The 22144-nt window shown below is 33.8% G+C and overlaps 6 protein-coding genes across 12 annotated transcripts; 3 read left to right on the forward strand and 3 right to left on the reverse strand.

Annotated features, from left to right (window-relative positions):
- Positions 1–769: 769 nt before the first annotated feature.
- On the forward strand, positions 770–2543 carry LOC145934525 (JNK1/MAPK8-associated membrane protein). Of its 3 annotated transcripts, none has more exons than XM_083035026.1 (4): positions 770–1045; positions 1180–1661; positions 1827–1996; positions 2104–2543. In XM_083035026.1, the coding sequence occupies exons 2-4, from the start codon at positions 1216–1218 to the stop codon at positions 2394–2396; spliced, it is 909 nt and encodes a 302-aa protein (XP_082891152.1). In that variant the 5' UTR covers positions 770–1045; positions 1180–1215; the 3' UTR covers positions 2397–2543. The 3 variants fall into 3 exon arrangements, with proteins under 3 accessions (XP_082891152.1, XP_082891151.1, XP_082891153.1); XM_083035025.1 differs by having other exon boundaries at positions 771–1099; XM_083035027.1 differs by having other exon boundaries at positions 819–894.
- Positions 2544–2773: 230 nt separating this feature from the next.
- Cd98hc (CD98 heavy chain) lies at positions 2774–7634 on the reverse strand. The gene is made up of 9 exons (XM_083035015.1): positions 7236–7634; positions 5799–6180; positions 5428–5681; positions 5180–5305; positions 4875–5101; positions 4613–4796; positions 4250–4473; positions 3229–3378; positions 2774–3119 (listed from the first exon to the last, which is right to left on the reverse strand). The coding sequence occupies exons 1-9, from the start codon at positions 7455–7457 to the stop codon at positions 3044–3046; spliced, it is 1845 nt and encodes a 614-aa protein (XP_082891141.1). The 5' UTR covers positions 7458–7634; the 3' UTR covers positions 2774–3043.
- A 579-nt stretch (positions 7635–8213) lies between these two features.
- LOC145934526 (osteoclast-stimulating factor 1-like) lies at positions 8214–12145 on the forward strand. Of its 3 annotated transcripts, none has more exons than XR_014425051.1 (7): positions 8214–8404; positions 8751–8800; positions 8937–9175; positions 9273–9599; positions 9794–10004; positions 10640–10686; positions 10766–10858. XR_014425051.1 is itself a non-coding variant. In XM_083035028.1 (5 exons), exons 1-5 carry the CDS (start codon positions 9926–9928, stop codon positions 11707–11709), a joined length of 693 nt encoding a protein of 230 aa, XP_082891154.1. In that variant the 5' UTR covers positions 9831–9925; the 3' UTR covers positions 11710–12145. The 3 variants fall into 3 exon arrangements, 1 of the variants encoding a protein (XP_082891154.1); XR_014425052.1 differs by having other exon boundaries at positions 9279–9599; XM_083035028.1 differs by lacking the exons at positions 8214–8404; positions 8751–8800; positions 8937–9175; positions 9273–9599 and adding exons at positions 10958–11169; positions 11473–12145 and having other exon boundaries at positions 9831–10004; positions 10766–10883.
- Positions 12146–12281: 136 nt separating this feature from the next.
- On the reverse strand, positions 12282–16074 carry Grip75 (gamma-tubulin complex component 4). The gene is made up of 10 exons (XM_083035013.1): positions 15725–16074; positions 15437–15523; positions 15218–15344; positions 14942–15135; positions 14539–14633; positions 14144–14463; positions 13603–14073; positions 13334–13511; positions 13028–13250; positions 12282–12672 (listed from the first exon to the last, which is right to left on the reverse strand). Exons 2-10 carry the CDS (start codon positions 15503–15505, stop codon positions 12424–12426), a joined length of 1926 nt encoding a protein of 641 aa, XP_082891139.1. The 5' UTR covers positions 15506–15523; positions 15725–16074; the 3' UTR covers positions 12282–12423.
- Positions 16075–16447: 373 nt separating this feature from the next.
- On the reverse strand, positions 16448–18641 carry LOC145934332 (uncharacterized). The gene is made up of 5 exons (XM_083034693.1): positions 18348–18641; positions 17506–18105; positions 17187–17294; positions 16941–17096; positions 16448–16542 (listed from the first exon to the last, which is right to left on the reverse strand). Exons 1-5 carry the CDS (start codon positions 18639–18641, stop codon positions 16483–16485), a joined length of 1218 nt encoding a protein of 405 aa, XP_082890819.1. The 3' UTR covers positions 16448–16482.
- Positions 18642–19746: 1105 nt separating this feature from the next.
- Positions 19747–22119, forward strand: Srp54 (splicing regulatory protein 54). 3 transcript variants are annotated; one of them, XM_083033372.1, is made up of 4 exons: positions 19747–19905; positions 20028–20365; positions 20597–21377; positions 21597–22119. In XM_083033372.1, the coding sequence occupies exons 2-4, from the start codon at positions 20044–20046 to the stop codon at positions 21979–21981; spliced, it is 1488 nt and encodes a 495-aa protein (XP_082889498.1). In that variant the 5' UTR covers positions 19747–19905; positions 20028–20043; the 3' UTR covers positions 21982–22119. The 3 variants fall into 3 exon arrangements, with proteins under 3 accessions (XP_082889498.1, XP_082889497.1, XP_082889499.1); XM_083033371.1 differs by having other exon boundaries at positions 19747–20365; XM_083033373.1 differs by having other exon boundaries at positions 19747–20365; positions 21618–22119.
- The last annotated feature ends 25 nt before the right edge of the window (positions 22120–22144 follow it).

The following is a 22144-nucleotide window of genomic DNA, read 5'->3' on the forward strand; positions in this document are numbered from 1 at the left end:
TCGCGCCCTCCCCCCGCCGCGTCATTGGTCGACGCGCGGGCGTTCGTGAGATCGATGCGCGGGGCCGCTGCGCGGCGACACGCGAGATGGCGCGACGTCGATCGTTACCGACGAATCGCGTCGTCGCTTTGTAGATGCGTACTGACAGTTTTCGCTCTCTCTCTCTCTCTCTCTTTCTTTTCCTGATTCTACTCTTCTCGCTCTTTCTCTCTCTCTCTTACTCTTTTTATCTGTGTCTCCCTTTCGAGTTTTCGACCCATTTAGCCGCGATAGAATTCGGAAAGCGTCTGGAATATTATTTGAATCCATGAATTCTTAAAAATTTTCAAAGACGTATAATAATGGGCTCGAAAAATCTAGGAGAATGTATAGTAATTTGAAATGTAATAATTTCTCGAAATAGACGACGCATTTCTTCTTTTCGTAATACGCATATAAGAACGTGCGAATCTTACGAAAGATATAATAAATCAAAATTAAATACGTCAGAATATGCAAATGTCATATAACAATTTGCTTCTCTATATATTATAATTCTTGTATATATATATATATATATATATATATATATATATATACATATACACACACACACACACAATATATATATAATTTTTTGATTAATTTTTATACACACGACTCTTTGATTATCATATCATATTGCAATATACATCAAAGTCTCAAAGGTCTCGTCTTTGTATGTATACAAATATATGCATATTTATTTATAAATAACTCATTTTACTTACGTCAATCATCGTCAATTTTATCACACTTTCATCATATCAGTAAAGATTATCAATAGAATTTCAAATGCTTCGGATAATCAACGCTAGCTCTAGCTGTCGCTCTTGTCGCAGCTTGCGCGAAAGTTGACATTTGATATGGATCGACGTAATTCACATTTAATAACAAGTTGAATAATAGAAATATAATCTTCATCTGTATATATATCACTCAAAGTTAACAAAAATCGAAGAATAAGCGTCGTATCATGTAGTTTGTTACTACGGATCTACCTTGTCCTAACCTAAAAGCATAGACGGTATCAAATAAAAAAATAAAAAAATTAATATAATGTTGTTTTCACTTATTCGTGGTTCGTAAATTGTCTATTTTCTAGCTTTCTATCTTACATGTGCGATATAAATTGTATTACCTGAAAGCGCGTACTTTCAGATACGGAAGTGTATTAAAAGAAGAAGAAACGGTATCATGAACACTCTTATACGATGTCCCGGATTGTACTGCGGCAGAGATTTGCTGCCGGACGGCAACTGGAGCGACTGCGGCGCCTGTCCACGTGGTTTCCGGGCCAACGCCTCATCGGCGTGCGTCCCCTGCGAGGACGCACCAATGTTCTACGACTGGCTCTACCTGGGCTTCATGGCTCTGCTGGCCCTGGTGTTACACTGGTTCTGCATCGACATGGTGTCCATGCGCCGAAACATACCCAAGGAGGTGATCGCTCTGCACCTGTCCGCCTTGGTCGAAGTAGTATTGTCTTCTATCATAGTGCTACAGGTGACGCATCCCATTGGAACGTTCAACGTCAAGTCGTGCAGGGCGAAGAAACTGTCGGACTGGTACACGTTGCTGCATAATCCCAGTCCCAATTATGACGTAACTCTTCATTGTACGCAGGAGGCTGTTTACCCCTTGTTAGTATCTGTAAACTTAAATTAAATTTGTGTAGGGATATTGCAATATTTATCTATAACATTAATATAATCATAAATGTTTAAAAAACAATAAAATTACATTCAGCAGTAATATATATTTGTATATATTGCATATTTTTAATATACATTGCTTTATGATTTCAGGTATACTATGGTTTTTGTCTTCTACGCCCTAGGAATAGCTTTAATGTTATTAATAAGGCCAATAATAGCGAAGAAATTTTTGCCAAAACAGGGAAAGTTCTCTATTTATGCCGCATTGTATTTCTATCCAATTCTTGCATTGCTTCATGCCGTGGGTGGAGGTCTAATTTGTACGTATGCTAATTTTATTTAATTTTAAATTAAATATAACTTTGTATACATATACTAATATAGATAATCATATGATATTTATTCATTATGTATTTTTCTGTTGCAGATTACTCATTTCCGTATATCACTATCATTCTGTCGGTTCTGTCAAATGCGGCGCATTTTGCTTTTAAATTGAATCAGACGGTTAAATCGTTGCTGCTGAGCTCCGTATCAAATGTAAAGAATGTAATAGTGATTCTTGGTCATTGGTTGTTGCACGGTTACGGCCTGATAGCGGTCGCGACTCTTCGTGGAGTTAGTATTCATCCCGCGATGTTAGTCCTAGTTGTGCTACCAGCCTTGTTTTACATCATAACGGCAAGATTTACCGATCCACACAAGCTGCACATCGAATAAATTCCTCTTCTAAGCAATCCGTGTATATAAATCGCGCATATCACGCGATTAACGTATTTAAGCTATTTATTATGGAACAAAAGATCTTATGCGTGCATGTGTGCAAGTATGTAACATTCTTTTTTAATAAAGATTTTCTGTTAACAATTATAAAGTTATATTCAGATTAAACAAATGAGTACGAAAAGTTATGAATGCATATCGGCAAATATTAATAAAGTGTTATTTAATTAATAATTTATAAAAATTATTTTACGTGCAAAGTTACGTATTTAAAATAAAAAATTTTTACGAATTAATAATTGTGATGCGTTTTACTCCTTTATTGATAATTATTTGATTATTCGTTTAAGTCTATGCCCAATTTAATATTGATAGTATGATCTAAGAATTAATTGATATAGTTAATAATTCTTTATATTTGATGCTTGCTATGTATGCATTTATTTTCATCAGGCAATCAAGATTTTATTCTTTTTATCATAATTACACACAAATTATATTACTTCACGTTATTCTTTTCTGATGTACACAATTCCACTTTTTGATCTTGATATAAGTCCTCTTCAGAAGTCTTGTATGTTGAAACAAAAAACGTGATCGTATATAGCCGATCGTTCTTGCGTTTAAAATATCTTTCTTATCGATTACTCCTTTGGCACAAATGTTAAGATCAATGTGCTCTTCGGCGATATAGGTACTTTATTTGAATATAACTTTGTCCTACAAAAGTGATAAGATCTAATATTAGATAAAATCGTTAAATACATGTGGAAAAAGTATGTGGAATATAATATATAAAGCATATGGAATTTTAGTGAAAGATTTTTACCTCACAACTTCTGTATCTCGAATGTAGTTGGGACTATGCGCAACTACATTAATTTCTTCCGATACTCGCGGTATCCCAGACAAATCTATAGTCGCCGATTCATTCCCTGTCTGGTATACTACCAGATATCCGGGATTGCCGCTTCTTAGCCTATAAAAAAAAATTTTAATATTCAAGATTTGTGCAATTTATTCAAGAGCGTACAATATATTGAAAAACATCTGTATACAAGATACAAGATAAGAATGTATTATATGAAACTGTATGCATGCTATTAGTAAATCTATTATATTATTTTCTCTTGTATGCAGTTAAATTTTTACAGGACAAAGCATGATTGCATTTATGTTAGTAGTACATACTTACCAACTTCTATGTTGTTTATAAGCATGGAACAAGATAAATTAACCTTTAGTTAGTCTATTATATTACGTAATATGCAAAATAGTTTAGTTATTGCATATTTTCAGGTCTATTTAATGCCATATTTAATTTAGAAAAATACTCATTAATTTTTTATCCAATGTAAAGTTTTATATATATATATATATATATATATATATAAAAAATTTATTTATATATATTTTTTTATTTATGTTATTATATATTTATATTAACACGAGATGTGACTCAATGTACCAAAAGAATCGTGGGAATATAAATCAAACATGCAAGATCAAGCCAATATAAATTCAGCTCTGTGTGTGTGTGTGTGTGTGTGTGTGTGTGTGTGTGTGTGTGTGTGTGTGTGTGTGTGTACGAGAATCTATTCAATTATCCAATTAAATCTCATTTCATTCATGTATTCATGTATGTATTTGGTCTTAATCTTTTTCTTACATATAAGTTAGAAATATAAATAGAAAGATTAATAACGCAAATGTTTAAAAGATTAGTTTTTAAATCTACTTATTGTTAGCACAAGTCAATAATAATTTATATTATATTAAAATTTAATTTTACTCTCATTAAATTGTCATTAAAGTTAATGATTATTGCACACAAATATTGATAAACTTACCTCGCATATACGAAGACAGTTTCATTTATTACTCTAATCGTTATACTCCCGTGAAGGAATGTTAAGCCCCCTCGAGCATTTGATAAGGTTTTAAACGCGTCTTTCGCGGACATGACGTCGTTTAATCGAAGAATTGGCGTGCCCGGCAACAGCATCGTCATTAATGTGACGCTGTCGGCGACATCAGTAGGCATACGATGTCTCAAAGAATGTTTACCATTGAGCTACAATTGAATTATAAAACATATTTTTATTTAATAATGATTATAGACTCTAATATGAAAAATGAAGAAAATGTATTTAAATTTTCTACAATATCTAAAAAAAAAATTATACAATAAAACTAACTTTGAAAATACTTACATTCCATGCAGGCCATGGCGCAATCTTAAGCCACTGCGATATACTGTTACGCAGTACAGTCGCATTGATGCTAGCGTTAGCAGTGGTAAGGAAATGTGAACTTTGTGGTAAATCAATTACTCTCTTTTTTTCATTGTAAACTTGCAAGATATCTGCACCGATGTCATCTTGCAACGCGAATAATCTATCAGATAAATATAACATCGTAATCAAGTGAGATGACATGTATAATCACAAAGTAACTGTGTAAAAACTAACGTACCCTTTACCATCAGTCTCATTTCGAACTATTTCTTGCCATTTTGTCAATATCGCAGCATTCTCCGGACGATCGCGCGTACGAACGTGTATCAACGACTGATAATTAATTGTTTCTACAGGAAGATGGCTCCTATACTCATCGTGAAGATCTGGATCTTCTGTTAAGAATGATGTATTCGCTAAGCGAAAGCCGCTAATTCCCAATTTTAGCCAGTGAATTAAGATATCCTGGAATAATACACAAAATATATGTTAAAGCAAAGTAAGAGTATATAAAAAGTTAAAAATAAAGAGTAATAAACTTACTCCAAATTCTTTCACCACTGCTGGATTGTTGTAATTTAAGTCAGGTTGCGACTTATTGAATTGATGGAGATAATATTGTCCTCTTTTTTCATTCCATTCCCACGCAGATTCACCATATACACTCAGCTGTAAAGTATATTTATTTAAATATATTAAATGTAAAATGTATTAAATTTAAATATATTAAATGTATTAAATGCAAGTTTTTTTCTAGCTGTCATTCAAAATTTTATGCAAGCATGACTAACCCAATTATTTGGAGGACTTCGTCTTTCTTTCCCACCATCAGAATTAGTTATTCCATCAGCCCATACATAATAGGACGTAAATGGATCCTGCCTCTCCACAGATTGTTTAAACCATGGATGTTCTATAGAAGAATGATTGGGATCCAACTCCAAAAAGATTTGTTGATCTTTTTCTGTCGCAACTTTGATAAGACTTTCCAAGTCACTAATGTTTCCTAATTTTGATTTGATGGCTTTGAAATCTTCGGTTGCTCCTGTAATGTAAAAGATAAAATTTTTATTAATACCTATTATATTGTGCAATATATATAAGATATAATTATATAAAAATGTTTTACAAATGTATATATATTTTGAAAATGTATACGTACCATCTGTACCTTCTTTTACTAATGATGAAAGAGATATAGCTTTGATGTGTTGATCTTTCAAGTCGTTTAATACAGATTCCAATCCTTTCAAATCATTGCTAGGAGAATCAATTGAGGCATCCAATTGAATAATTGGACTTTCCTCCCATAACTTTTTCGGCTCGGGTGCAGAACATTTTGGTGCCATCACAATAATAGCTACAGCACCTGCCAACATGCCTGCCCACAATAGCCAAAAAAAGCTAAATAAGATCCATCGCAATCTCACCCAGAAGGGATCATTGGCAAATTTCATCAATTCTTCCTTGCTCATTCCTGCATGCGTATCTTTGGTTTCTTTCATATCAATCTTGACGTCACCATTTTCAGAGATGAATTTCACCTATTAAGAAAGCACAGAGTAATTAAAAATCACATAAAGAAGCTCAAAGCATTATAAACTAATATAATCACTTAGTCATTTCAAAGAATGTCTATACTAATTAAATGTGTATTAAATGTGTAAAAATATGTTTTATATTTTTTATAGATTCTCAGTATTCTTTCTTAAATATACATATTATAATCATGCACAGATATAAAGTTAAATTAATTTGGGAAGGTGGATTATTATCTAATTATTAATAAAAATTGTTATGAATATTTAGATATTGCAAGTCAGTTTCACACATAAGTTCACATATAAGTTAATATATTCAGAATAAGTTAAAGCCTCTTTGCATGATGCAACTTCTTCAAAAATTTACATATCTTTTGAAGTTTAATTAGCTTATTGTTTCCTTTTTACTATTTATATCGCACAGTGTGAGACACAGTGCATTTCGCATGTTCCAACAAATTCTAAGAGAAAAAAAATACAAATTGCATTAAGAGCATATCTCGTAAAATTTCAAAAAATTCGCAACGTCGCGAATCTTTGAACCGTGGGAACGATCGATAATTCGTACAATGGCGAGGCTAGGCGTGTCCGTTACAAGACACATATATTTAAATATCAAAAACATTAAAGATAAACATTGAGATACACAAACATACAAGTATATATTTGTCGTACACAATCGCGAAATTGAGTCATATTTTATTTATGAACAAAGGACAAATCAGAGAGAAATGTTTCCCTTTTCGAGAACGTACGAAAGACAATCGAAAAAAACAGCTGTCTCCTTTTTGTCATTTTTTAAATACAGTTAATAAAATTAAAATGAGTAAAAAATACATGAAGACAAAATATAGCGGCTTGTGTTTTGAATCACAATAATGTAAATTAACCAACATTACATTGTGAAGAATAAATTGGCTATTAAAAAAAAAGGCAATGAATAAAAGTTGGATGTAAAACTTTTTTCGCTCTTATGTATATTTCCTTATCGTCATCGTCGCTGATTTTTCGCGCATATGTCGCAGCGAAACGGGATCCTCTCGGCGATAAAAAGGTACCTCGATGTTATCCTTCTCGGTGATCTTGGCGGTGGTGTCATCCCCCTGGAGCATTCGCTCCTGAGCACCCTCGTCCAAATCCTCGCCGTTCTGCTTGCCCATGTCGACCTGCTGCTGCTGCCTCTCGTCACGAGACACCTCCGGCTTGGACGTGTTAACGACTGAGGACGGCGTTTCCTTCGCTTCGCCGTTCACCTCGCCGCTATCTCTCCCACTCTCCATATCGCGCGAATCAGGAGGATCAGGAAAGGATATGCGTTTAGTCTCCTCTTCCTCTTTGTCGCTCTTGCGATCTTGTGTAATAGCTTACGCAATACTCGCGTTCGCGAATATAAGGTTTAATCGCGCTTAAAGATCTTGCAAACGCGGCAAGAACGATAATGCGCGAACAATGGCAGCCCGTTCTCTCTCTATCTCTCTCTCTCTCTCTCTCTCTTTCTCTGCGTCAAGAGAATCCCAAGTTTGGAGGCGCGCGCTGCTGCGATACGGCGAGATTACGATAAGAGATCAAACCAACCGTGAAGATAATGCGATACTTCGAGTTTCGAGAGTCGCAAAACGAAAATATCGCAAATCCACTAATAATATATATTTGAATTAATATACAATATATTAATAAATATACTATTATTATTTATTTATTTTATTTATTACCAAAGTATATATTATATATTTATATAATTATTAATATTATATATTTATGTGTAAATATTTTCTATATTTTTAATTATTGTTTTATTTTATTTTAACAATGAAGGTTTATTTATTTAATGATTGATTTTTATTTAATTATATCTTTATTTTTACGGAACTTAAAAATTTGAAAAAATAAACAGTGTTTCATCTATAAATCTTTTATTTTGTTAATATATTTAATTATCTGGGTATTTTTAGAATATAAATATATAAAAAATTCAAATATACCGCCATAGGTATTTCAAAAATGTTTTACCATCAATCGATATATCATCTCTTCACGTGTGGCACGAGAGATATGTTATATGACATGTATATTGCGTATTGAATGAAACCTTTTTCGTACTTTATTTACTAAACGAATTTGCTAAATGACTCAAATATCTAAGCTAGAAATTAATATCAAGCGACTTCTAACGCGTTGCGAATTAATAGCGAAAGATGATCCGCATAAAGACTGGAAACTGGAAAAGGTGTGCGAGCTTCTTTAACCTTATTTCTATTGCATTTCCATTTATTATTAATGCATATATTCATCTGACGTTTCGTCGCAAACATTGGAATAATTTTAATTTGTACAATAACTGCAAAAACCTATATCAGCTAAAATCTTACATTTTATTTATAGTTTAAATATTTACAGCTTATTGTTAATATAAATTTGTTTATGTTATATATACATTTTTCATGGCTATTTATTTCATAATATAACTATTTTTAAAAAAACGAAAGGATCTATATCTATATTTTCATATTAGATTTATTTACAGATATAAAACATACATGCGCATACTGATAATTATAAATTTTTTGTTTCAGTATATACTTGCTGTGGATGACATGATAAATAAATTGCAAACTTTACCAAAGTAAGATTTTTAATTATTTATAACATAATATATACTATTTATATAGTATATATTATTTTAAGACACATTTAGTGTTATTATTACAGTTACAGATGTTACATACTTTTTGGTATTAAAAAATTGATTTTCTTTTCAGTAAACCATCCAAAGATATTATGATAGGCTACACTAAACGAATAGATTTCCTGAAAGGGATAATAAGCGCAATGAAGTTATCGAATCCAGTGGAGAGAGTGGTCGCTGCACAATTATTATCGAAAAATTCAGCTTCTACTAATGATTCTATCAACACAAATATCACGACGCAAATACATCAGAAGACCATTGCGAAATATAATCGGGAATTACGGGCGGAATTATTTCACAGTGACAAAAGTGAATGTCCCTTTATTACTGTACATAATATATAATTATAAAAATTTTTAACGATTTTATATATTACGTTGTGTATTAAATCTGATATATGTTACAGTTACAGATAGAGATGGTGTACGACAAAGATTATCAAATTCTAACATCCAAGATGAAGATTTAGATGCTATTCTAAAGTACAATCGTAATATCCAGGAGAAGATTGCTGAGAATATGCTCTCCATGACCAGCAGTATAAAGGAACAAGCATTAGTGGCAAACGCTATCATAAGAAAGGACATTGGTGGACTAGAAATATCTGACAAATTGTCTGACATTAATGCTGCTAAATTAAAAAAGGAATCTCTGAAGTTAGAAGAACACACTACCTCGACATGGAGATGTTGGGTTTGGCTTATGATAGCCTTTGTTTTGGTTGTATTTTTTAGTGAGTGTTTTAGTATACAACAGTTATGATATTTTTTCTAAGATAATACAGTTGGAATTTTCTCCTCTTTATTTATTGTTTGATATAAATTTTTCTAGCTTGCACTATTATTACTAATATTATTTATATGTACTATTGATTATAAAAATACCAGCTGCCAAATTGTAATTCAAATCAATCCATTTTTATTTCAGACATGGTATTATTTATGAAAGTGGCAAAAAAGAAGATTTAAACAATAACTCGTATGTTTGAAGAGTGAAATTACATGGAATATCGTGAATCACTGTGAAACTCAATCATGTGAGTCATGTATTGATATTCTGATGTTAGAGAGAGAATTACATACAGCCATGAGTGTACTTGTAAAACCACCTGTACCACCTAAAACCACTTGGAAACCTGGTAAATATATCACAAAATAGTGATATGTGAGTTAATAACTTTGTGCAGCATTGCAGTATGTAAACTTATTATTTTATTATGAATAACTCGATAACGACATCGAAATATTTACTTAAAATTATTGAAGCATTCTTTGTTTCTACTGGGTGAAGATGTATATATGATGGGAAAATACTTAATATTTATATGTAAATGTATAGATCTATGTATGTATATGTATATGTATCATAGGTTCCGCATTTGTTATATTAATTATGTTAAAGTTATTATTTTTCTTATAAATTTAATAAAATTCTAACAAAAGTTTAAGGTTATATCATACGTACCTTGAATCAACATCTCAATCTATATTCTAAGGAAAATTTTATAAAATACAAACTACTTGAAATATTATGAAGAAAAAAGCAACAATCCAAAAGAATTGTATAGATTATAATAATTATTGAAAAAAACGTCTTTTGTATATTTTTAACATGTATCTTCTTGTATTATTATACAGAGAGGTTAGAATAATATTTTCTTAAATACATATATGACATATATTTGTTATTTTGACATAATTGATTACGAAGATTCTAATTTTTCAAATGAAACAATATTTAATACAAATGTATTAATATTATATTATCTTTAAGGTAAGGTAAAAGTGGTCAGGGCATTGTGCAAGTACGATGCGCAACGTGTAAGTACATATCTTGTGTAGTGATCTATTAGTTCAATATTTGAGAATGAATATATATTTCTGTGGTTTCTTTTTACAGGCAGAGGAATTGTCATTCGATGAGGGGGATCTATTGTACATTTACGACAAAGATACCGATCCAAACTGGTGGAGGGCCAAATGTGGAGATCAAAAGGGACTTATACCTGTTTCTTACGGTGCGAAGGATTGCCTGAAATCTTTTGCGTCTCTCTAATATAAATAATATTATCTTTTATATTTTTTCTCTCAGTCGAGGAACAAACGGAAGCGATCGAGTTGCCGCTGCACGATGCTGCGAGACGTGGCAATGTCTCCTTCCTGAGAGAATACCTGAAAGAGGGTATATCGGGCACCGGTTTAGACGCAGCCGGGAACACGCCGTTGTATTGGGCTGCACGTACGGGTCATCTGGAATGTGCGTGCGAGCTTCTGAATTTGCCAAATCCTGTGATAAATGCTCAAGTAAGGAATGAACCTGTGTATCGAAGAACTGGGAATTTATTCATCTCTCTTTAACGCTAAATGCAGCTGTATATTTTAAAACTCATTGTAACGTTACACTTAATGCAATATTTTACGTGAGATGAGCAAAACCCAGACAAAAATTAGATAAACATACTTAGTTGGCATTAAATGTAAGATATAAATGGCCTACTCTTTCATCACAATGCATCGCTTTAGACAAATCGTCGTTATTTCTTCTTTTATATATATTCTAACAAAGATCCCTATTTCTTAACTTTTGTTTTTTTTTTTCTATTATAGAATAAAATGGGTGATACACCATTGCACGTGGCAGCTAGTCATGGACACTTGGAGATGATAAATTTATTGCTGGATCACGATGCGGACACGACGTTGAAGAATAATGACGGTTTCACCGCAGAGGAATTATCTTCCGATGCGTCCATCAGAAACGCGATACAATTGCAGCAACGTAGATATGATAGTACACATGGTTACGGTGATGATGATTATAACGACGGCGACGATAGCGATTAAGAAATTTCAAGTTATATAAGAATTCCATGTTATTTCATATATCAAATAATAATATTAATGTTTAAAAGATCTCAAATGATGCTCATATGCTGTAAGAATCATTCTTTTATACTATGTGATATATATTCGCAATATCTCTTATATCAATATAAAATAAGAAGTTAAAACTTTCTTTGATTAATTCTGAGATTATAGATATTATATATTATAAAAAAAAAGATACATTGTAAACACACACATGCTATACCAGTATTTTATCGTTACTGCCATTAACATCATTTTTAAGAATAAATATTTAAGTGTGCAATGATCTATAAAGAACATTTGATATATACAACTGCATATTAAAACTATATTAATCACAATTATTCTGTTGATTGTAAATTAAATTAGAATTAAATTATAAATTTAATAATTCAAAAAAGTAAACTCAAGGAAAAATATAGAAACATACAAGGCGATCTATGGAAGAATATGTGTATAGACTAAAATGTTTTTTTTTAAATATAAAGTTTTTATTTTTTTATAAATTTGCACATTATTATACTAACTATAATTAAAAATTATTAATAGCATAATGTGATCTTTTATTACTTTTGTCTAAACATTTCGTTTTCCAATAATCATAACACGAATCAAGAAAGTCACATAATGCTTTATCCTTTTTCACAGTATATCAGCATTTGTTTGTTGCATGGATTTCTTTGATTTCTTTCAGACTTTTTTACTGAACCACCTATTGAAATCGAGTCTCAATAGCAATCGAGCCAAGTGTTCTCCACAGGGTTGTGCACGCACTCTGTTCAATGTCTTTGTCAACCAATCCATCACACTATCGAGTGTTTCACATAATGTTTTGAGTTCCTCTTTCTCTGTTGGAAGCAAATTACCGACTTCCCACATGGATGCTTGTAAGATGAAATCGTCGCACAGTCGTAACAAAAGATTTATTAGCATATTTACCTATTGAAAATATTTATAAATTGGAAACAAATGAAGTACAATACATATAGAGTGGTTTATTGTTAGATCGACAGAACCAATTTTTGTGTTCTAAACATATAAAAATAATTTTTCGAAAATACAGATAGTAGATTCTTGTTCTTCAATTTTTAAATAAATTTTAACGAAGTTTTGCGTGTAGTTTTGTTGAAAAAATAATATTGAGGATTGAAAATATACACAAAGACTTATACTTTCGCTTAGAAAAGATTTCAAATTAATCAAAAAATTGATACACAAAAGATGGATCACTATATAAATCTAAGATACTCTGCATAATTGTAAATTTTATGAGTGATTCTATGATAGAACTTACAGAATTTTTTTTTCCCGTTCCATTGCTCAGTAAAAAGGTCTGCGACATGACATTAGCCAGGAATATAGAATGCGCCTTTTGTATGTCTTCGAAATTTCGTGTGCTTTTCATATTCGCTTCCATCACGGCATATTGACTTTCCAAAACATCCACTTGTAAATAATACTGTAAATGGTCGACAATGAAGACCAAATTATTTCTCAACTGGATTACACCGATGTCACTGTGAATTACAAATATGAAGGAGTCGTGAATAACAAAAAAGGAAATGTTAATTTTACTGTAATTATGATAAATATGACTTACATATTTTTATGATGCATGTGTTCGCTCCAGAGATTCCACAAATCTATTTGAGTCTTTTTAACTCTCAACAGGAAGCGAAACAAAATATTATAATCATTCAATACGACTGGACTAAATAACAGATGCAACGGCCAAACAACTTTGTACTTCAGTGTGATGACACCCCATCCACGCTTTTCTAAAAAAAAAAAAAAAGAAAATTAAATTTGTTTTATTTTTAACTATCTTAAAAATAAAATGCGACAAAATAAAGTATCATAAATAAGCACCGTTGGGATCTTGTCTCTCGTTATCGGGAAGATCAGTGGCGTCCGTGTCTACATTCTCGTTTTCGGAAAGTAGGACGGGCACTGCGAAATTAAAACTATCTATAGCGCTTTCGTCGTTCAAATGCATTTTTCTTAACGCTATTTGAAATGCGAGATTAATATCTCTGGATGTGTGACTAGTCGGTGTCTTATTCAAGATATGCGCCGTAAGCTTGATGAATTCCAAGAACAAGTCACCGCGACCCATCAGGAAGAATTCCTTCATCAGTCTTAGTTGTTGCATCAGTTGCGCCTCTTCGACGGCGACGTTCCATAAAAGTTCAGTCACGCACTGTTTCAATTCGTTGATCGTGCGATCGAACTCGACGATGTTGAAAACCGATCTTGCTTGGAGATTCTGAAGTTTCCTGAAATACTCGTACTCCTTGTCGCCCCATACGGAATTTTCTCGTTTTGACATCATGCTGAAATCTAAAATATCTTTTAGGTAATTATCTTTATATATAATTATATATTGTTATCTCTAAATCGTTAAAATTACCTTTCTTTTGCCTAGGATCATTTCCAAACATAATAACAGTCTGACCAATGGTCAGGATTTTGTTCGCCAATGACGGCCTTATATAGGACGGAAGCATATCCATTTGAAGATTATAATCCCACATATCGGCACCGATATTTTTGCTATTTGTCGATTGATCGCGTGTATCGATATCATTCTTCACATCCTCATGCACTAGAGTTTTCTCACAATCTGATGCTTTCTGTATGAAGAACTCTCTGTTAACATCCTCCAAATGTCCATACAAGAGCCAGCTTGTTAGATGTTTGTAGAAAACTATATGAACGGAGTGGGTCATTCTGAAAAAGAAAAGAAATCAAGATTATAATGCTAATCATGTGATAATGCTAATGATTTCATTACAAATTTCTTACAATTCCAAAGTGGAACTAATCTCAGGTATGCCAGTATGCATACGCTGATGTAAACATTGCAACAATTTACAACCATGGAGTTTCTGCGTACGAATCTAGAGTAAAAAAAGAAAATTTGAATATTTATAGAATCACATTTAATCTTTCTCTTTCTTCTCTCTGTTCATCTTTGTAAATTATAATTTTATAATAATCGATCAATTCATTTTTATTCATTTAAGCTCACAAGAATGTTTTGTATTATTTAAATTTCTCCTTAAAGCATTGACTGTGAAATAATTATGTGATATTGTGACAAATTGTAATAAGAAAAATAAATAATATATTAATCTAAGCTTTAAAATACATCAATAATAAATCAATTCGTGTATGCAAAACTATTTTTGAAGAAATATATAGTTACCTCACGAATAATAGAATGCAGAAGAGAAAATAAACAAGTGTATTTTCCAATATTGCAGAGGATTAACGATAAAGGGGTATGATTATCATTCAAGACTGTACGCTCTAGTTCAATTATTTCTCCACGAAATGGTTCGAGCGCCTGATCCATTCCATCGCACAAAGCGCGTATATATAGGCCAGGAGTGACACATTCTGCAAAATAGAAAGAGTTCGAATTATGCATAGAACAATTATGCGATTTGTACAAAATATTTTATCTGAATATTTCTGAGACCTTTTGTATCCTCACTGTTCACTGTGTGTATAAAATTTCGTATGACATTGCATTGCTTTGCAATGTCTAATATTTTATTAAGTAACGCTCGTTCCCCAGGATGTAGATATTTATCAAGATCTATAGACTGTAAGAGAAGATCAGTAATATATATAAAAATACAATATATATAGTTATAGTTAAGATCTTATTTTTATTGTGGTTATGATATATACTTACATCTGTCTCTATCATCTGCGATACACTGGTTGAACATCCCCAAAGAGACAATAAAATCTCGTGCAACATTTTGAGAATCAAAGATACCTAGTGGTAAAAATTTACTTTAAATAATTGTAATAGGTCTGTCGATTTGATGCACAAATGCAATTTCACATTATTTGAACAAGATAAATCATATTGTATGCAAAATTATTAATTTAAATTATATGTATAAATGATATCTGCAATATATATATATAATTGTTTATCTTAAATCTTATGAATATGTTATACAGAAGAGCCTACCTATATTTTAAACGTAGTCGCTCATCCTTACTTTATTTCTATCGCTTTATCATTATTAATTCATTATTAATTAAAGTTTTAATTTGTTTGTAAATATTAAATAGCCTCGAAATTATAACCTCAGTTTGACATTTTAAAGAGCAACACACTGTCGCCGATGGAGCATCTCACAACTAATCTTGTAAATAGTGGAAAATACGTGTTTTTTAAAACCTCTTCGCATAATATGTTTTCCTAATGCATACTTCTTTAGAGTATGTTCTCCGTATCATCTCTCGCCTGAGTTAATAGCAAAACATATGTTGCAAAGAAGTATGTATTAGGAGAGCATATTATGCGAAGAGGTTTTGGAAAAATTCAAGATTTATTGCATTTACCGACTGTAGAGTACGACGAAAAATCTCGGTCTCTACAGTCGGTAAATCTTGCATTTTAATTCAGTCGTATTTACGAAGGCTCATTCACAGATGTCTATAGTATAGACATTTGTGTTCAAATTGACATATAGCAATAATCTATAGTATAGTATAGACATTTGTGGATACTTTATTACTGCTTTACGAGCGTAAAGATGGCCGCATAATGCATGTATGTACACGTATAATATTATGTTGTCATTTATATGATATAAGTATATCTATATTAGTTATTTATATTAAAAAAGATTTTATTATAAATTTCTTAATTTTATATTTTTCAATATTTTATAACAATTTTAGATATGTTCGCTATTTACAAAAATAGTGGCTTTCATCTCTTTATTTATCTTCATCCAATGATTGTAAGAGAAAGAAATAGGACATAGCGGTATTCACGATCTGACAATAAAAATAACAAATTAGATCAACACATAAAATTAATTTGAATAATTAATTAATTTGAAAAAACGAGTTATCGTTTATTACAAAGATATTTTTGCATAAAAAAATTATAGATTAACAGAATAATTGCATTAAAAATATAGTAGCATTCCAATAAATTAATGTTGTAGATATAGTCAGCAAATAAAATTTATGATTTTTAAATTTCATTTAAAGCTGCTTTAATCTTTTTAATTAAAAGTTTCAAATCTTTTCTTTCTATTTTTTAAAATTTATTCAATTTTAAATATATATAAAATACGATATAGTAATCGCATAATAATATACAAAAGTGATTCGCTCGAGAATTTAAACTTTCGCTGAGATTTGCTCGACTTTGTTAGTTAAATACTTACATTAGTAAACATGTTGACATTTACGGAAGAGACTTTTAGTGCCTTTATAGTCATCGGCTTTTGCATCATCATCACAATAACATTCGCTCTTACATGACGATCTAGACTAGAATCTGGCCATTTGCTAAAATAAATTCCCTCGCAAAAGTGTTCGCTCTAAATGTATATATGTGTGCATAAGAATTAATTGTAGATTATAAAATAGTTGATTATCTAAACATAGAAAAACCATCACACAAATCTTACCGCGCTTGTGATAAAGTTGCCGTACCAAGAATACATAAACGTTTGCAAAAGCTTTAATGATATATAAAAAATGATCACAAAAACCTCATTCATTTTTAAATCTGTAAACTGAAATCATGATATCTCTCGCGAATGAAGTAGTATAGCATTATTTTTATATATTTTATATAATTCGCATTATTTTTATATATTTATTTATATTTGTTATATTATAGAATTTACATTATATGTTATTTTTCTTATTATTACATTTATTCATTATTATATTTAATACGCGATTACGCAAATTGACACGTGTTTATTAATGTTTATTAATTACCTGGCTCGCTTCAAAGATCAGTGCGCATATGACCATGCTGTTGGCGAGAAGCATTAGTAGGATTATCAGTTGCCAGATATCTTCCAACATATAGCTGCATTGGAATAATCGTCGATGTATCCGTACATACGTTTCCAGCATCTTCGGAAACGTCTCTCGAGATCGCTGATTTGCCAGTTTGACGGTCATCGCGCGCAGTATCGAGGAGATCTGAAACGCGTAGAAGCCGAAGAGACCGTCGACACCATTGATAGTGAAGACTAGGTACCAGGCGACGAACAAGTAATATAGATAATGCAGATAGAATAGGAAACCGCCGTCGAACTGGACGGTCCAGGGAAACTTCGCCATGAACGGCAATCTGTATCTCCTGGGCTCGGTATGATGAACCATCTGACCAATTATGGATATCAGCGGTGGACAGATGTACAACAGGGCCGTCGATGCTCTAACGCAGAACACTATGCAAAATGGTTTATTGAATGCGTACAAATTCGCGAGAGCGGCTTCTGGATCCTGCGCAAGTTCCCGCTCAAAGAGATCTTTCAGCGTCTCGTGGAGCTCGATCACTTTCTCGCGTTTTATCAGGAAGCAGGCTGACTAAAAGCAGAAGAAAGCACAGGTAGATCAGCTGATATTCCATTTAAAGAAATACATACATATTTTACTATAATCTTTGTAGAAGTGTCAACAATAATTTTTTTCCACTAAATCTTGCAGGCGAATCTCTCATCGTGACTTTTTTAAGAGAAGAGGATTTTTATTCCGTTGAATATAGCAAAATGCAATGAAGCTTCGCAAGAGTGAGATCTTCTGATGTATGAACAGAATGTTTTAAATACCATTAAAGCAGGCCCGATGAAGCTACCTATCTGGCCAAAGCACTTCACCATCAACATCAAATTGTCAGCGTGGTACCGACTGACAATGAGATTCATCATGAAGATACACTGAGACAAGCATATAAGGATCACTAAGGATCCAGTGATGTACGATTGAATCGCGGAATGTGTCCGGTCTTGTAAAACACCACCGAGGTAGAGTATCGTGCGAATACGACGACTGTATGCGCGATAGCGGATCATCAAAGCATTGGTTGATCGTTTCCGAGGATCCTTCCCTCCGATAGCATCCATAACATGAAAAGAAATTAAGGAAAATTTTCCGGAATATCACGGCGATATGTAATATTACCGGAAATCGCTTGGTAAAGCGCGCTCGCGCAAAACAATTGTTCATCTAATACGACTCAAACGAGGGGACGAGCCTCTTCGGGACGATTTACCGGATCGAAGACAGAATGATTGCACGTTGCGTTGTCATTTTGAGCTCGTTAAATATGAATGAACGGTACTTTGAAGCTCATTTCTGCAAGTTGTCCCCTTCATTGTTCTCTATCAAAGTTTTCCTGATTGTGAAAGATTAATCAGTAATTCAGGGAGCACAATCGCTCAAGCATAAATCGGTGAAGGTGGGTAAAGGTCTTTGCACCCTGCATGAAACTTCACCCTCACATCAGTGCATCGCACTAAAATTTACGATCACTATCACGGTCTCTTCCATTTTATTCAGTCTAATTTTGATCTTGTTCTGATTTGTTTTTTTTTTGCATTTGATCAAGCTGGGAATAATTGCTGAAATCCTGAACGAAGAGACGAATAATTCACTAAAAAAATTTATACCAGAGAGTAAGTTTAAAGCTATTAATTTTGTATTATTTATATCATTATAAAAATACTCGAGAGAGAAAGAGATAAAATAATTATATATATATATATTACAGAATAGAATTAATCAAAGTGAAAGAAATGCTATAAATTTTTATATAAATATAGAAAGTGTAAAGTCTAAAATATTGTCTTATCTAATATTATTTAATTTTTGCACTTAATTTCAGTTTCTATCTCTCTTTTCTCTCTCTCTCTTTCTCTTTTTTCTATATAAAGTTATGTATATAACATTCTAAATTTATTTAATTTATTTTAAAAGTAATCCTCACAATTTTATTGCAGGTTTCTTCTCAAGAATAAGAAATAATTTTATAGTATTTATTATTATTATATTTATACTATATTTTAAATCTTTTTTGTTTGTAATATTCTTAGTTCTCTATCAAAATAATTGTAATATTTTTAAAAAATCGAACGATTGGCGAGATATCGATATTCGATATTAATTCGAGTCAGCCAATCAGAAACGACAGAGACTATCGAGATATTTCGGAATTGCGGCTAACTTCGATTTGCCGCCGCAACGGCGATCAACACCGATCGAGACAGCTGAGGCGAATGTCCAAGAGATTCGAAATAAGTGTTTTTATCGCGATACGAGGATAAAATTCTTCATCAAAGGATCTCTTCGCAACAGAGACAAGAGCAAAGTCGACCAACACATGGCGAGGTTTGTTTCATTCGCGTGAGACGCAGCGCGTCAAGTCGCGAACATAACCTCCATAACCTTGTCTACGAGTTGAAAGCACTTTTTGAGAGAAGAAAACAACTTAGGTGTGCAAAATATTATAGTTAGTTCGCAGCCGAAATGGCAGTCGGCTCGACGAAGGTCGTCCAAGTGACGAATATCGCGCCCCAGGCCACCAAGGATCAGATGCAGACCCTCTTCGGTTACCTGGGTAAGATAGAGGACATCCGATTATATCCAACGATCAGAGACGTCGCCGTGCCTGTGCAGTCGCGCATATGCTACATCAAGTTCCACGATCAGGGTTGCGTAACTGTGGCACAGCATATGACCAACACCGTCTTCATTGATCGTGCATTGATAGTGATCCCTTATCAGATTGGAGACATTCCGGACGAGCAACGTGCCCTCGAGCTCACCAACAATGGCACGATTGTGCCAGGTAAGAGTAAAATGTGTGAATCGCACAATTGACTCGATTATATTTAAATTACAATCTTACTGCGGCAACAGTATTGCCTCGCACGAAATCAAATCAGTCGGAGATTAATTAAAGATCAAGAGAATCAATATATGTTATTAAATATCTAATAATATCTGCAATATATATTATTAAACATCTAACATATTAAACTATTTAAAACATTCGATTCAATCTTGTTGATTCTTTCAGGTCTCTACCCATCGGAGCCGAAGCTGCCGCCAAACGTGGTGAACGCCATCGAGGGTATCCCACCGAATCACGTAATAACCACGATGGATCCCAAGCTGGAGACGAACGGTCTACCGCCATATCCACACTTGCCAGGTCACCTCGACAGCAGACGCATCGAGGAGATCCGGCGAACGCTCGTGGTAGCGAATGTAGATTCGTTGGTGAGCCCCGAGCAGCTGCTGGACTTCTTCAGCAACAACAAAGTGGAGATCAAGTACCTGCGTATGTGCAGCAGGGACTCGGACAGCGAGCATTACGCCCTGGTGGAGCTGTCAGAGCAGGCGGCCGTAATCGCGGCGTTGCTGCTGAACGGGAAACAGCTGGCGGAGCGGCCGATCAAGATCTATCACTCGACGCAGGCGATAGCCAAGCCGGAAGCAAAGAGCAACGAGGCCGCGCAGAAGGAGATCGAGGAGGCGATGTCGCGGGTGAAGGAGGCGCACAATCTCATCTCCGCCGCGATCGACCCTATGATCGGTATGCTGTCCAAGGACAAGCGCAGCAGGAGCGGCTCGCGCAGTCGCAAGTCGCGCTCCCGCTCGCGCGGTCGCAGTCGTCGCTCAAGGTCGCGGAAACGTTCGCGCTCGCGACATCGGCGCTCGCGTTCTCGTCACCGGCGACGATCCCGTTCGCACTCCAAGCGCTCTCGGTCCAAGGATCGTCGACGCAACTCGCCGTCGCGACGGCGCAGCAGCTCGCGCAGCCACCATCGTTCGCGCAGCAGATCGCAGCGCTCTAGGTACGATTTTCTATCCTCGCCAACTTCCAGAATTGTTACGTTACATATTTTACATATATATATTACAAACTGTTTATTTATTCTATTCATAATTTTGAAGAATAAAGTTGTTTTGGAATTAGTACTGTAAAAAAATGTATTCGATAAGTATATTAAAGTAATTTATAAATATAATAATATAATATTATAAATTATATAATATTAAAGTAATTTTTCTAGATCACGTCGATCGCCTTCCAGGTCGAAGGAGCGGAAGAAGAGGTCACCGCGACATCGCAGCCGCTCTCGCTCGCCTAGCAAGCGCTCTAAGTCCAGATCCAGACGTTCGCGTTCCAAGTCCAAATCGAGATCGTCGAAATCCAAGTATTCGGACAAATCCAAGGACAAGGAGCGCGAGAGACGTAGCAAGGACAAGTCGGACAACGGCAAGAGGAGTGACAGCGACCGGGAGAGACCCGAAAAGGAGAGCAGCAGAAGCGAGAAGAAGTCTAGCAAGGAGAAGCGATCCAGCGATAAGTCGGAATCGAAACAATCGGAGGAGAAGGGCAGATCCGCGTCGGAAAGCAATGACAGCAAGGACAAGGCAGCGGAATCGGAGAGCTAGAGGAAGACTCGGACGTCGGACACAGTCAGTCTCGTTTGATTCGGTTGTTTTGTTTATTTCGAAAAAGCTACGTTTCTTGGTCGCTACGTGTATTGATACAAGATAACATACAAGATAACAAATACACGCATTTATATACATCGATCTTCTTCTTTCAAAGTGA

This window comes from Prenolepis imparis, unplaced genomic scaffold (genome assembly GCF_030444845.1).
Source record: "Prenolepis imparis isolate NDT839.2.m4 unplaced genomic scaffold, iyPreImpa1.0 SCAF_3, whole genome shotgun sequence".
Taxonomy (NCBI): Eukaryota; Metazoa; Arthropoda; class Insecta; order Hymenoptera; family Formicidae; genus Prenolepis; species Prenolepis imparis.